The sequence below is a fragment of the Lycorma delicatula genome, chromosome 1, assembly GCF_047948215.1.
Source record: "Lycorma delicatula isolate Av1 chromosome 1, ASM4794821v1, whole genome shotgun sequence".
NCBI lineage: Eukaryota > Metazoa > Arthropoda > Insecta > Hemiptera > Fulgoridae > Lycorma > Lycorma delicatula.
In genome coordinates, this window is record NC_134455.1 from 395939247 (window position 1) to 395952689 (window position 13443).

The 13443-nt window shown below is 30.6% G+C and overlaps 1 protein-coding gene across 1 annotated transcript in view; it reads right to left on the bottom strand.

Moving 5' to 3' along the window:
• The window catches only part of LOC142317378 (WD repeat-containing protein 44), a 59352-nt gene that overhangs the window by 32251 nt on the left and 13658 nt on the right, over positions 1 to 13443 (bottom strand). The window contains exon 3 of the mRNA XM_075353879.1: positions 3809 to 4070. Coding sequence (XP_075209994.1) covers positions 3809 to 4070 — 262 coding nt within the window. The remainder of the gene's footprint in view (positions 1 to 3808; positions 4071 to 13443) is intronic.

The window sequence follows — 13443 nt, forward strand, 5'->3', positions numbered from 1 at the left end:
AAGTTTTGACTACCATGCTGCAAAATTGCATAAATGATCTATTTGTGAAGACAGCCGAGTCAAAATTTCTCAAATTGCTAGTTTGTATAATATTAGTGTTGCAACCATAGATTCAATCATTCATGACATTCTGAATTATCGCAAAACATGTTCAAGGTGGGTTCTAAGAAAGTTGACTCAAGCCATAAAGACACCCAGATTCACATTTGTTCTGAGCTCAAAGAATGGTTTGAAGCAGAAACTAACTATGTAAATCATCTAATACCCTGTGATGAAAGATACACCATTTCCAGCCTGAATCCAAATGGCTAAGCATTCAATGGAAACATCCGCATTCACCCAATAAAAAATTCAAAACTCACACATCAGCTGGTAAAGTGATGTTGACGGTCTTCTGGGATTAGCAAGGCCTAATTTTTAGTGACTATTTAGAAGAATAATGTGCCATGAACAGTAAGTAAGTACTATTCTAATATACTCCCAACAGAAAGTGAGACCTGCGATAAGGCGAAAATGTAAGGGTGCTCTCTCAAAACATGATTCTCTTGCATGACACTGCACACCTCAGAGAATGGGAGAAATGCTTGAGAAGATGGGTTGGGAGGTGTTGCCACATCCTCGCCCCATCTAATTTTTATTGTTCAAGCTCCTCAAAGACTTTTTATGTGGCAAAAAGTTTGATAACAATGAAGCAGTCAAAAAAGCAGTACATGAACAGTTCAAACAGCAAGGTAAAGACTTCTATGCTGCAGGCATCAGAATGCTCACTGAACAGTGGGGCAAATGTTTAAATGTTGCCGGGACTATGTTGAGAAGTAATGTAAATTTCATTGTCATTGAATAATTTGATTTTCTCTGCAACAATTTTTCTCATTAATTACAATGATAAACATAATTTTTATTTCCTAGCATGCGATAAATGATTTTAATCTGTTATTTGATGAAAACCAATATGAACTCAGAATCTTTCTATCACCCACCATTTTTGAAAACTTTTTAAAAGAATATTTTCATTTTTCAATGTAAAGTTAGCATTTTAAGCTCTTATATTATATTTTTTATTGTTTAACTTATTAAAATAATTTGTAAGCTATAAATAAACAATACTACACAAAGAATTAAATCACATCATAGTCACATATTATGACATCATATCTACTACAGAAGAGTGAACCTTCATGGACAAGATTAATCATGTCTGTGCAGGTCAAAACATGTAGCTGAAAACACAGCTGTGTTGTTTGTATTAAGCACTGGATTTAGGAATGAATTAATTTTGTTCAGTCTTATTGCTGTCTTAAGTTTGTTAGCAGTGCAGTGTCATAAAGCCTCAAAATTGTGTAAATGATGTGGATGCCTTTTGTTACGTATGTGCTGAGTAAAATCAAATAGAAAAAACATTACACCTTTAAAAAAGCATATCATTTGTACTTTCAGTGTAAAATTGGTGATCAGGATAAGACGTGGGCTCCTCATATAGTATGCACTAATTGTTCTGAATATTTAAGAGAATGGCTGAAAGGTACATGGAAAGCTTTGCCATTTAGTGTACCTATGGTTTGGCATGAACCAAAAGATCATGTAACCGATTGTTACTTTTGTTTAACAATTTGTCTGGAATTTCTAAAAAAATCTAAGCATACTGGAAAATATCCTTCATTGCAATCTGAAATCACGTCTGTACCTCACAGTGTAATTATTCCAGTTCCTGAACCACCTGTGAATGTATGTTTCGAAAGCAGCGATGAAAAATCAGACAGTACTATAGAAAACAACAATGATTTTGAGTTTAGATTATCTTCCTAAGCAACATCTCATATCATAAAGTGAATTAAATAACTTTGTTTGAGATTTAAATTTATCAAAAAATCAAGCTGAACTGTTAGGATCAAGACTGCAAAGTTGGAATTTACTTTAAAAAATACAAAAATTTTGGACTTTCGAAGCTGACAAAAAGAACTTTCTCAGTATTTTATTGATGAAAATAATTTGGTTTATTGGACAAATATTGATGAGCTTATGTTGGACTTAGAACAAGTTCATAATCCTGACAACTGGTGCGTTTTCATAGATTTGTCCAAGTGTAGTTTAAAAGCGATTCTACTACACAACAGTAACAAATATCCTTCGATACCAATTGGTTATGGTATTTATTTGAAAAAGACATACAATGTAATGAAAGATATTCTTGAAATAATAAATTATAAAAAAACATAACTGGAACATAGATGATGATTTGAAAGTTATAGCTATTTTATTAAGCATTCAGTTAGGCTGTACTAAGTACATGTGTTTTCTTTGCGAATGAGACATTCGAGGTAGGGATAAACATTATGTTACCGAAGACTGGAAGAAATGAGACAACTTAACTCCAAATAGGAAAAATATTATTCATGAGTCCTTAGTTGAACCCAAAAAAATATTTTTACCCCTTTTCCATATCAAGCTCGGACTAATGAAAAGTTTTGTAAAAGCAATAAAGAAGGATAGTCCCGGATTTTTATACATCAGGCAGAAATTTCCGAATGTAAGTGAAGGAAAAACTAAAGAAGGAATATTTCTTGGTCCTAAAATAAGAGAGTTGGTTAAAGATGATGTATTTAACTCATGTTAAATAATGTAGTAAGTGCAGCTTGGGCTTCATTTAATGATGTTTGCAAAAATTTTTCTCGCCAAACAAAAATCCGACAATTACCACAATATTATTAATCAACTTCTTACTTCATACAGAGCTATGGGATGTAATATATCTTTGAAAACACATTTCCTCCACTCACATCCAGACTTTTTCCCAGACAATCTCGGAGACGTGTGATAACATGGCGAATGTTTCCAGACAGACATTTCGGTGATGGAAAGCCGCTATAAAGGGAAATTGAATAATAAGATCCTACCTGATTACTATTGGATATTAATTTGGGATGTGCCTGTTTATAAAAGAAAATCATCAACACAGGTATGGTCTTGCAAAATTAAAAAATTTATACATTGTAACTATGTTTTCCCTTACTTTTTTTTGAAGCGTAATCTATTTAAAACTAAGGGTGATATAAAAATTCTATTTACAGATCTGTAATGTACGCAAAAAAGCAATTCAAGAAATGGTTCACACTTAGACAAACATTAAAAAATGTTTTTTTGTCTATTAGTGTTACTGAGCGTCCCTGGTTTTATGTTAATCATTAAAATTTTTTTTTTGTTTTTAATTTAGTCATTATGGATATTAATTCTATATACAATGTCTTAAATATAGAGCAGTATTCCTTATATTCACATGATACTAAGATCTTTAAAACTGTAATAATTACATTTTTTTTGTAATGTAATCATTTAAAAAAAGTAATAAAGTATTTCTTCAATCTTATATTACATACACAATAATTTTCATACTTGTTTAATGCCAATTTTCCAAATCAATAACATTTTTCATTAACCCCTACACTTTATTTGCTTAAAACTTTACAACTCTATCAAACCATGACGTTAGTACAGTTTCCAGTGACATCTTTCAAATTTCTTTCAACAAAACGTTCTATAACATTTGAAATTTTCTCTATTACGCAGACTTGCTTTCAAAGCTCATTATTTCTCCTTTCTATTAGCTCTCTTTTCATTCTGACACCTACCCTCTGTCAAGAAAAAAATTATTGGCTTCACTTTCATTTCCATATGTTGGATATTCTATCAGTTCTAATGAATCCATCATTACCAACGGTTTCCTAAAAATCAATATTACCAGAAAATAAATGATTAAAAAAAAAAACAATTATATCTATAATTTAATCGCTTGTTCAAACTAATTAACAACCTGCATCCTGTAAACCACTGAGTATTCTTCCAACACGACCGAGTGATGTCACACTCTGCAAACTAAGTGCATCATGTTCGATGATTCGGAACGGATGACTACTCTTGCCGGTATCAGGACCAGATGCAACTCCATCAACAGAAGATGTCTGGCTGTTTGGGGGTGAAGTATTGCTCCCACCGCCCACCTCTTCGTCATCTGTTTGCATGCGCTGACGTAACTCCCTGAATCTGCATCTTCCTTGATGACTTTTTTCAACACCCTGACATAATGACACAAAGAAATTTTTTTAAATTCTGCTTAAAGTGTATTTTTAAGATAAAACAATTATAAAACCAAACACTTTTTTTTGGTGAAAAAAAATAATAAAAAGCACAGAATCACCCATCTGTATAAAAATAATTAAAAATTTAAAACGTTACTTTGTAATCTACATTATAAACTGAAGCATAGGCTACATCTAGTCGATTAAGGTGAATGAATTTAATTGCTGTCACTCATTTTGAAAGGGACAGCAGCAGCAAGCGGTTTTAAAGTATCTTGGTTTTAAAAGTTCAAAAAATAATACCTGTAAAAAAATTTAGTAACTTTTATTGAACTCAAGAATCATGCTGATCAAACCCATTTAGATTTTTTTGTCATTAACGACATTCTAAACTGATCAGAACAGTCATAATAAAACAAACAATTAACCAAAATTAACTTAACTGAGTACAAACTTTTGCAACTTAAATTTCTAATTAATATAGTGGTGATATTCAGTAGGTTATCTATACATACAATAATTGAGAAATGCTAAAAATAATAAAAGTACCCAGTTAGTTTGTGTCTTAATGTTATAAAATAGCCAGTAAAAAGTAAAAAATACGTGTTTCAGTGTAGCATTAGGCAGTAAGTTTTTTGTACATTTTTATTTTTGCTTTTAATATAGATGTCAATGACAAAATATCTTTCCAGTTGCTAATAATGTTCTGCTAAGAGAAAAGGTTATATTTTCTCTTTATTATTTAAAATAAGTTTTAGGTTTCTACAAATAATTTAAAAAAAGTCCTTCTTTTAAATTATTATGACAAAATTGTTAGCTTTTAGAATCTATAAATAAATTAAAATTTTTGGTGCAAAAATAAAAAAATAAACGCAAATGATGAATACTGAAAAACAGAGGAAGAAAACCGCATAGAAAAATATTGATATTATTCCTAATACCAATAAACTGTGGAAAATGTGAGCAACTTTGTTTGTATTCTATCTGTATCAAAGGAGAATGGTACCTCCTGATGCATAGTCAAAGAGAAGAATCAAACAATACTAAACGTTGTTTATTAAATCGTGTGGAGGATTCATTGCTGGGTTGATTTTACTTATCCGGTTGGAAATAAACTGAGATTAAAGAGCAGAAGATTTAACTGGCTAGAGGAAGTACTATACGGCTTAGTGAAAACACCAATGAAATTATTGTGAATAATGGTTTGGTAGATGAGCGATAGAAATTTCAAATCGGTTGAACATTTGATTGCTGTTATTCGTATTGTTATGTTAATCGATATTTTTTATGACATTTAAAAATAAAATGTTTATATTAAAATTTTTTTATTCATATTTCTGTATAAGAAAAATGCAAAGGTAACTGTGAAAATACAACAAAATTATATTCTTGTATTTTTCTAAAAATGAGACCTGCCTAGTTTTTCCTAGACGGTAGTACAGAGATAGAAGAACAATTGCTAATATTTACAAGAACCAAACAGCAACAATAATAATTGAAGAACGAAAGAAAGAAGAAGTAATAAAAAAGGGAGTCTGACAAGGATGTTTCCTATCCCCGTTACTCTTTAATCTTTACATAGAACTAGCAGTTAACGGCGTTAAAGAACAATTTAGACCCGAAGTAATAGAACAAGGTGAAAAGATAAAGATACTACGATTTGCTGATGATATAGTAATTCTAGCCGAGTTAAAAAAAATTTAGAAGAAACAATGAACGGCATGGATGAAGGCCTACGCAAGAACTATCGCCTAAAAATAAACAAAACGAAAGTAATGAAATATAGTAGAAATAACATAGATGAACCACAGAATATAAAAATAGGAAGAGAAAAGATTACGGAGGTAAAAGAATTTTGTTATTTGGGAAGTACAATTTCTAAAGATGGACGAAGCAGGAGCAATATAAAAAGCCAAATAGCACAGGCGAAACGAGCCTTCATTCAGAAATATAATTTGTTTACATCAAAAATTAATTTAAACATCAAGAAAACATTTTTGAAACTATATATTTGAAGCGTAGCTTTATATGGAAGTGAAAGTTGGACGATCGGAATACCTGAGAAGAAAAGATTAGAAGATTTTGAAATGCGGTGCTATAGAAGAATGTTAAAAATCATACGGGTGGATAAAGTGACAAATGAAGAGTTGTTGCACCAAACTGATGAAGAAAGAAGTATTTGGAAAAATATAGTTAAAAGAAGATAGGCCACATATTAAGCCATCCTGGAATAGTCACTTTAATATTGGAGGACAGGTATAAGGAAAAAATTGTGCAGGCAAGCAACGTTTGGAAAATGTAAAACAAATTGTTAGGGATGTAGGATGTAGGGGGTATACTGAAATGAAACGATTAGCACTAGATAGGGAATCTTGGAGAGCTGCATCAAACCAGTAAAATGACTGAAGAAAAAAAAAGATAGTAATTTAATTGAATTGTTACATTAATAAATACATTAAATTTTTAATACTATATACAAAATTGCTTGACAGGTAATTTTTCCTAGAAGAATTTTCTATTTTCTAGGAGAATACAACCTAGTTCCTGAAATAATTTGCCCAGTTTGTTTCTATGAAACTCACGTGGTGGCGCTACATAAGGAGACTATCAATGAATTGCATTTTTCTTCACAACCTGTTTCTGAAGAAAGTCCTGATTTCCATATTTTTTTATTTTTATTATTTGATTATTTGCTGCCATTTTATTTTTTAGGTGTTTTAGCTCCCATGTTCTGTCAGCTTTCTTCAATTTTTCCTTTGAATAATTATCAAGCTGCATAACAGTTGTATTATAGGTCACATATCAGACATATTATATTCTCAGTGATAACGCTCTTGACTTACAAAACTTGTAATCAATTTTAAAATCCAATAGATTTACACAAGAGTAAACCAGTAACGATAATAAAGTCTAAATTTTTACCACAAAACATAACAAGTTCACCTCATCAGCTACAACTAAAAGGTGGTCAGCTGATAATGAGAAGGGATTATCTAGATAAATATTTGAAGAAGTATTAAGCAAGAAAACAATCTACTATGCACACCGTTATCCTCCTTAGAATGTGTACATTCTGCTTTTTTGCTTTCAACATATTTTCTGCAGATATATGGCTTTTAATCTTTGTCATATATGACTGCAGATATTGCCATTTTAGTTACACCAATAGATTCTTCATGATCCCAAACATAGTAATATATAAATATATAAAACTCAAAATCAACAAACAATTTTGTAGATACTGTGATTTTTCTTAGCATGCCAAAATACATTTCACTGTGTTACAAAACACCTCGCTAGGTTTTTCCATCTGGATATTCTTATTCCACCAGATGGCACCTCTTAACTTGAATAATAAAAGAACTTTGTAGTTTTCCTGAAAACACATCTGTCTCAGCATTTTGCACATCTGAATACGTTTGATGAGATCTTTGGTGGAATAGGAAACCCAGCGCTTTCCTACTGATTTGAATAAATATTAATACCTTCCTATCTATTAAATGCTTTGTAACCGTTTTACTAAATAATCTGATGATATAAAAACAAATTTTTAATTTCAAATAAATATTAATTAATCTTAACTGAACTTCACTTTCCAATTTGGACTACAGAAATGGAAATTAACTTATTGGTTTTACTGATCTTAAATTAAAAAAAATAAATGTTACTTCTGACAGAACTGCCACATTTATAACAATTTAACACTTTTTAAATAATTGATTTTAAGTTTTATACCTATAGATGGAACAATGAATTTCCATTTGCTGTTATAAAAACAGCAAATGTTAATGAAGTTACAATGAAACAGGAATGGTTTTGCCGTAAAATAAAATACTCGTTTTCTTTTAATTAGATAAACATAAATATAGTATTCATGGAACATGAGTAATTACTACATATTTTCAAAACCATGTAAGGTTTTGAGGTGAACAACCAGAGTTATTACATAAGTTATTATCACATCAACTGAGAAACACAATAACAATACATTGCTTCAAACTATAAACAGATACAATAGAATTTTGAGGATAATTGACAGAAAAAATAAATAATAAAATAAAATGTTAAAATATAATAAACAGGTAGCATAATCTTTAAAGACATTGTAAAAGGGCATTCATTACCCAGAAAACTTTTAGAAATAGATGTGAAATTCTTCTCTTTGAAAAGAAATTATATAGGATGTAATTATAAAGAAAGGAAAAAATTCAATAAATTACCCGTTTCAAGAATCAGAACTAATTAAGGAGGAAGTGTAAAGGGCTCTATTTTTTCTGTTTTGTCTCCGGAACTACTGTTAAGGTATTACTTCAGAGAATGATTTGTATGAATGTGAATGAAGTACAGTCAAAGGTCGATCACTCCAGAGAAGTGAGGTTAACCCAACCACTAAAGAACACCGGTATCCACAACCTTGTATTCAAATCCGTATAGAAAAACTGCCTTTACTAGGATTTGAACCGTAGAACTCTCGACTTCAATATGAGCTAATTTGCGATGACAAGTTAACCGCTAGACCATCCCAGTGCACTACCACGAAAAATAAAATGAACAGAAAATGAATTCAAATTTAATTAAATCTAGTTGACATCAGAAATTTGTAAAAGGTTTTATAATGGCCACATCATCACTTAAAGCACTGATTCGGTAACTTTTTCGTCCACCACCCACAGTGATAATCGATAATAATAATCTTCTTTAGTAATAATTGTAATAATTTTCTAGTGGCTCCCAAACTTTTTAAACTTACCATCTGTTAAAAATAGTAATTGTAATTGCTGTTTTTAAGGTTATTGCGGTTTTTAAGGCTCTTAAAAACAGAAATTGCAATTATTGTTTTTAAACATGGCATATCCTATTTCTGAGTTGAAACTTACATTTTACTTTTAAATATCAGGAAAACATAATTTTAGCCTTTTTTAATCAGCCATCACCTTCCTAGACTGCCTGAATGCCCCTAATTTTTGTGGGCCTTCTACTGCCCCCCTGAAGGCCTCCATCACCCACAAGGTGGTGTTATCACCCACTCTGAAAATGAACGACTTAAAAACAACACCAATGTGTGCTAATGTAAACCAATGAAGCAATGCTGCAAAATGTACACAATCAAGTCAAATTTTATGCACTGTAACACGGCACTTATTTAATGTATACAGTGATATATCAACATATGACATGAAGTATCTTTGTATTACCTAGTGTAACTCCCAAACATAGAGATAAACAACTTCTTCATGGTGACCATCTAACACTGATAACTTCAAACCAATAATGCTGCATAAAAAAACTATTTGTTTTTCTAAACTGAAAAAAAATATGTCAAAGATTAGTAACTGCAATAGAATTGGCTAGTCAGTTGGACACTGGCTTCTAGATCAGTCTGGTATCAAATTCGATTACCCAATAAGGATCTGAATATTCTTACATTTATTATTTCATTCTTTATATTCTTCTCATGTTAAAATGTGTTTGGCGCTCCTAAACTTGTAAAACTAAAATGAAATAAGCAAGGATAAAAAATAATAATGAATAAACATTCATATAACCATAAAGTATAATAAAAAAAAAGAAGAACATTTAGAAATATACTGCATGATGTGTTGGCAATTAATTCCAAGGAAATACGTCCAATACTGGACATATTTACTGGAAGCTAAAATTGATAACACCATAACAATCTTCATATCAGTTTGCATTAATAAGGAGACTATTTTCAATTTTTAAAATTGAGTTTCCAAGAGAGATTGCATCTAGACTAAACATGACAATAATACAGCGATTTGAAATTACCAATCATCGCACATTGATAAAAAATACATTATCTTATTAATAATGTATTACTTTACTGCATTACAGCCATAATACCAGATTTCTTTTAGTTTACTCTCAATCATTGAAATAACCTACTGAAAATCACTGTTAATGTAAACTTAATTCATTTAAATTTGCTCCCTATTTATTGATTTTGTTTTATTAATTCACAAGTACAAAGTTGTATCAACTAATAAGGTCGTTAATGACTTTGCTAAAGAATCATTCAAAATTTTCCAAGCCTAGCTGGGAACTGAACTCAGGACATTCATGTAGCAGGCAAGCATGTCAACCATCTGTGCCATTCAACTGATTTCTGAATTAAACTTTTTTCTGTATACTGTATATGTTTTTAACTGGTCTGCTCAAAACTGCTTTTGCCAATCCAAACAGCTTTTCATATTGTTGTAGGCTAAATAAATTTAACTACTAACACTCCTAATTATAATAGAAACTATTTCTTAATTTGCTTTCTTGCATTATATTCTTTTATTATTATTTTTATCTTTATTTACTTTTTAATGTGTATTTTTTTTTCAATTTACACTCATAATATTATTATAAAATATTATTTTGCTGACTAAACACATTTTGTTTGATAAAATAAATAAATAATTTTGTTCGCTAAGATTATGTCTAGACTAAACAATAAAGAAATTCATCAGTCTATTATGGTGGCTAAATAGCCAAAACAGGACATAAACTTCAATACTGTTTATTCTCTTCTGTTCTCTCTCTCTCTTCACATACGTAGATAAATATCTCTCCTTCCTTTATAAAGAAAACACAACTCCTTCTAAATTTTGCAGTTTTCATAAAAACATTTTACATACAAATATATATATATATATATAGACGTTATTATAATGATAATTTTATTTTCTATATTTGTAATAATTCATAGAATGTTTTCTTTGCCTAACTTGTGATTTAATAAATTATATGATTAAACAATGACTCAGACTGCAATAATACTCTCTTTCTTTAAGTTTATCTTATCTTTCAAAAGAGTGTAGTTATGTTTCATAATAAAGTGATTAAAGCATAAAGCAGATATATATTTAAAAATTAACTTCCTTATCATATTATAATCATTAAGTTGTCTATACCTATCTGCATATAAAAAACAAATATTATCCCGCTAGAGCAAAACAAATGATCCTTTTTTTTTAAAGCTCAGTAAAGAATTTAAATATACTCTGACACTTTTTATTCAGGGTATACATTAATTTTACACAATTAATAAAGTGTGAAAATACTAAAAACTATCATAATAGTATCTTATTGAAAAAATTTAGTTTTTTCAAGTAAATCCACTTTTTCAATCTAGATAAGCATCAAGAGCACATCAAAATGTTATACCAATGGTTGAGCACTTATTCTAACAGGAGTTGCAAAAAAAAAAATTTGGTAAACTTTATGATATATTTTGGATTTTAGTTTTTGACAGATAATTACTTTAATAAAAACTTACAGAAAACTTTCAGCACAATCATTATTAGTCAATAATTAACCTACCCGTATTTATATAATTTCAACTATAGCAGTGACAGTAGTTGAGTGACAAGCATTCCAGTATCTCAGGTCCAAGTAGTCAAGTCATACTTTTTTTCTTATTCTTATATACGAGGTCTGTAAATAAAGTAATGAAACTAGTTTGTTGGGGACAAAAATGGCAACACTGTAAAGTTACTAATAAACATATGGTTATATGAACAGCTGATTCACATTAGGTATATATTTGGTCTATTGTTGCCGAGTGAAACATAAACTAACTTTTCATTAAACGAGTTTTTGTTGTGCATTACAAATATGAACGATACTACTTATGAGCAACATTGTGTAATCAAGTTTTGTGTTAAACTCTGTGAGAATGCTACTGAAACTTTTTCAAAATTGAAAAGGAAGTATGGAGATGATGTTCTGTCACGAGCGCAAGTTTTTAGGTGGTTTACCGCATATTCAGATGGGCGGGAATCAGTTATGGACGCTTCATTCTCAGGAAGACTGTTAACATCAAAAAGTGACGAAAATGTTGAGCGAATCAGAGACTTGATACGGTACAACCAGTGATTAATTGTCAGAATGATTACAGAACAATTGAATGTGATTCGTACCACAGTCCATCAAATTTTGACAAACGAATTTGACATGAAAAAAGTTTGCGCAAAATTAGTCTCAAAAAACTTCACTGTCGAACAGAAAAACAACAGGGTGGAAGTGTGCCGCGATCTAGGATGAATTGAAACTGATCCTGATTTTCTAAAAAAATGTTATTACTGGTGATGAATCTTGGATATTTGAGTACAACCCAGAGACAAAATGCCAAGGCAAAGAGTGGCACACTTCAAACTCACCACGTCCCAAAAAAGCAAAAATGAGCAAATCAAAACCACGCTAATGTGTTTCTTTAATAGTAATGGCATTGTCCATAAGGAGGTTTTGCCTACAGGACAGACTCTAAATCAATATGTTTACCGAGAAATTCTTGAAAGACTGTGGAAAAGAGTTGCCGCGTGAGACCAGCCATCAAAGACAACTGGATGTTGCATCATGACAATGCACCTTGTCACACTGCACTCTCAACTAATGAGTTTTTGGCAAAGAAAAACATTCCTGTAGTTACTCAACCGCCTTATTTACCTGACTTGAGTCCCTGCGACTTTTTCCTGTTCCCGACTTTAAAAAAAAACATCTCAAAGGCACCATTTTGGAACAGTAGAAAACATTTAAAAAAAACACAAAAAAGTAACAACCATCTGAAGGATATTCTGAGTTTCAACAATGCTATGAAGAGTGGGAAAACCATTTGAAGTGGTTGCGTGGCTTCCCAAGGGAACTATTTCGAAGATGAGAATCCATGTATAATTGCATTATGAATAAAAAGTTTTTCTGAACCAGTCCCATAACTTTATTTACAGACCTCATAAATACAAATGCAGGTGAATTTTTTAAAATTTGAAGTGCCCTAGTACCCTACTAAGGGTCACACCAATATAATTTATTTTTTACTCCTCTTTCACACATTCTTTTTTTAATGTTTGCTGATTATTAATTTACATGAAAATAACATTGTCAATTTTAACAAATAAATTTTGTTTTTTCATAAAAATTAAAAGTATTTATATTTAATTTACTACTTTTTACTTCTTTGTACAAAGTAAAAGAAGTTTTGTAAACATGAAAAATTTCGGTTTTCAGATTTCAATGGAAATATCATTTTTAACATCCCTGAATCCATTTTCACTAGTTTCAGGGTGACATCTGTACGTATATATGTATCTCACATAACTCAAAAACAATTAGCCGTAGGATGTTGCAATTTTGGATTTAGGACTGTTGTAATATCTGGTTGTGACCTCTCCTTTTGATTGCATCGACTGAACCAAAAGTGTCCAAAAAAAGCTCAAAATCCCCAAAAATTTGGATTTTGGACTCTTTTTTAACTGTAGTAATAAATCCTCATCGAGAGCTTTTCAACAATATATCAAAGTGATACTTATTTTAATTGCTTCCAGAGTTATAGCCAGATAAAATTTTAATTAATGAAATATTTGGA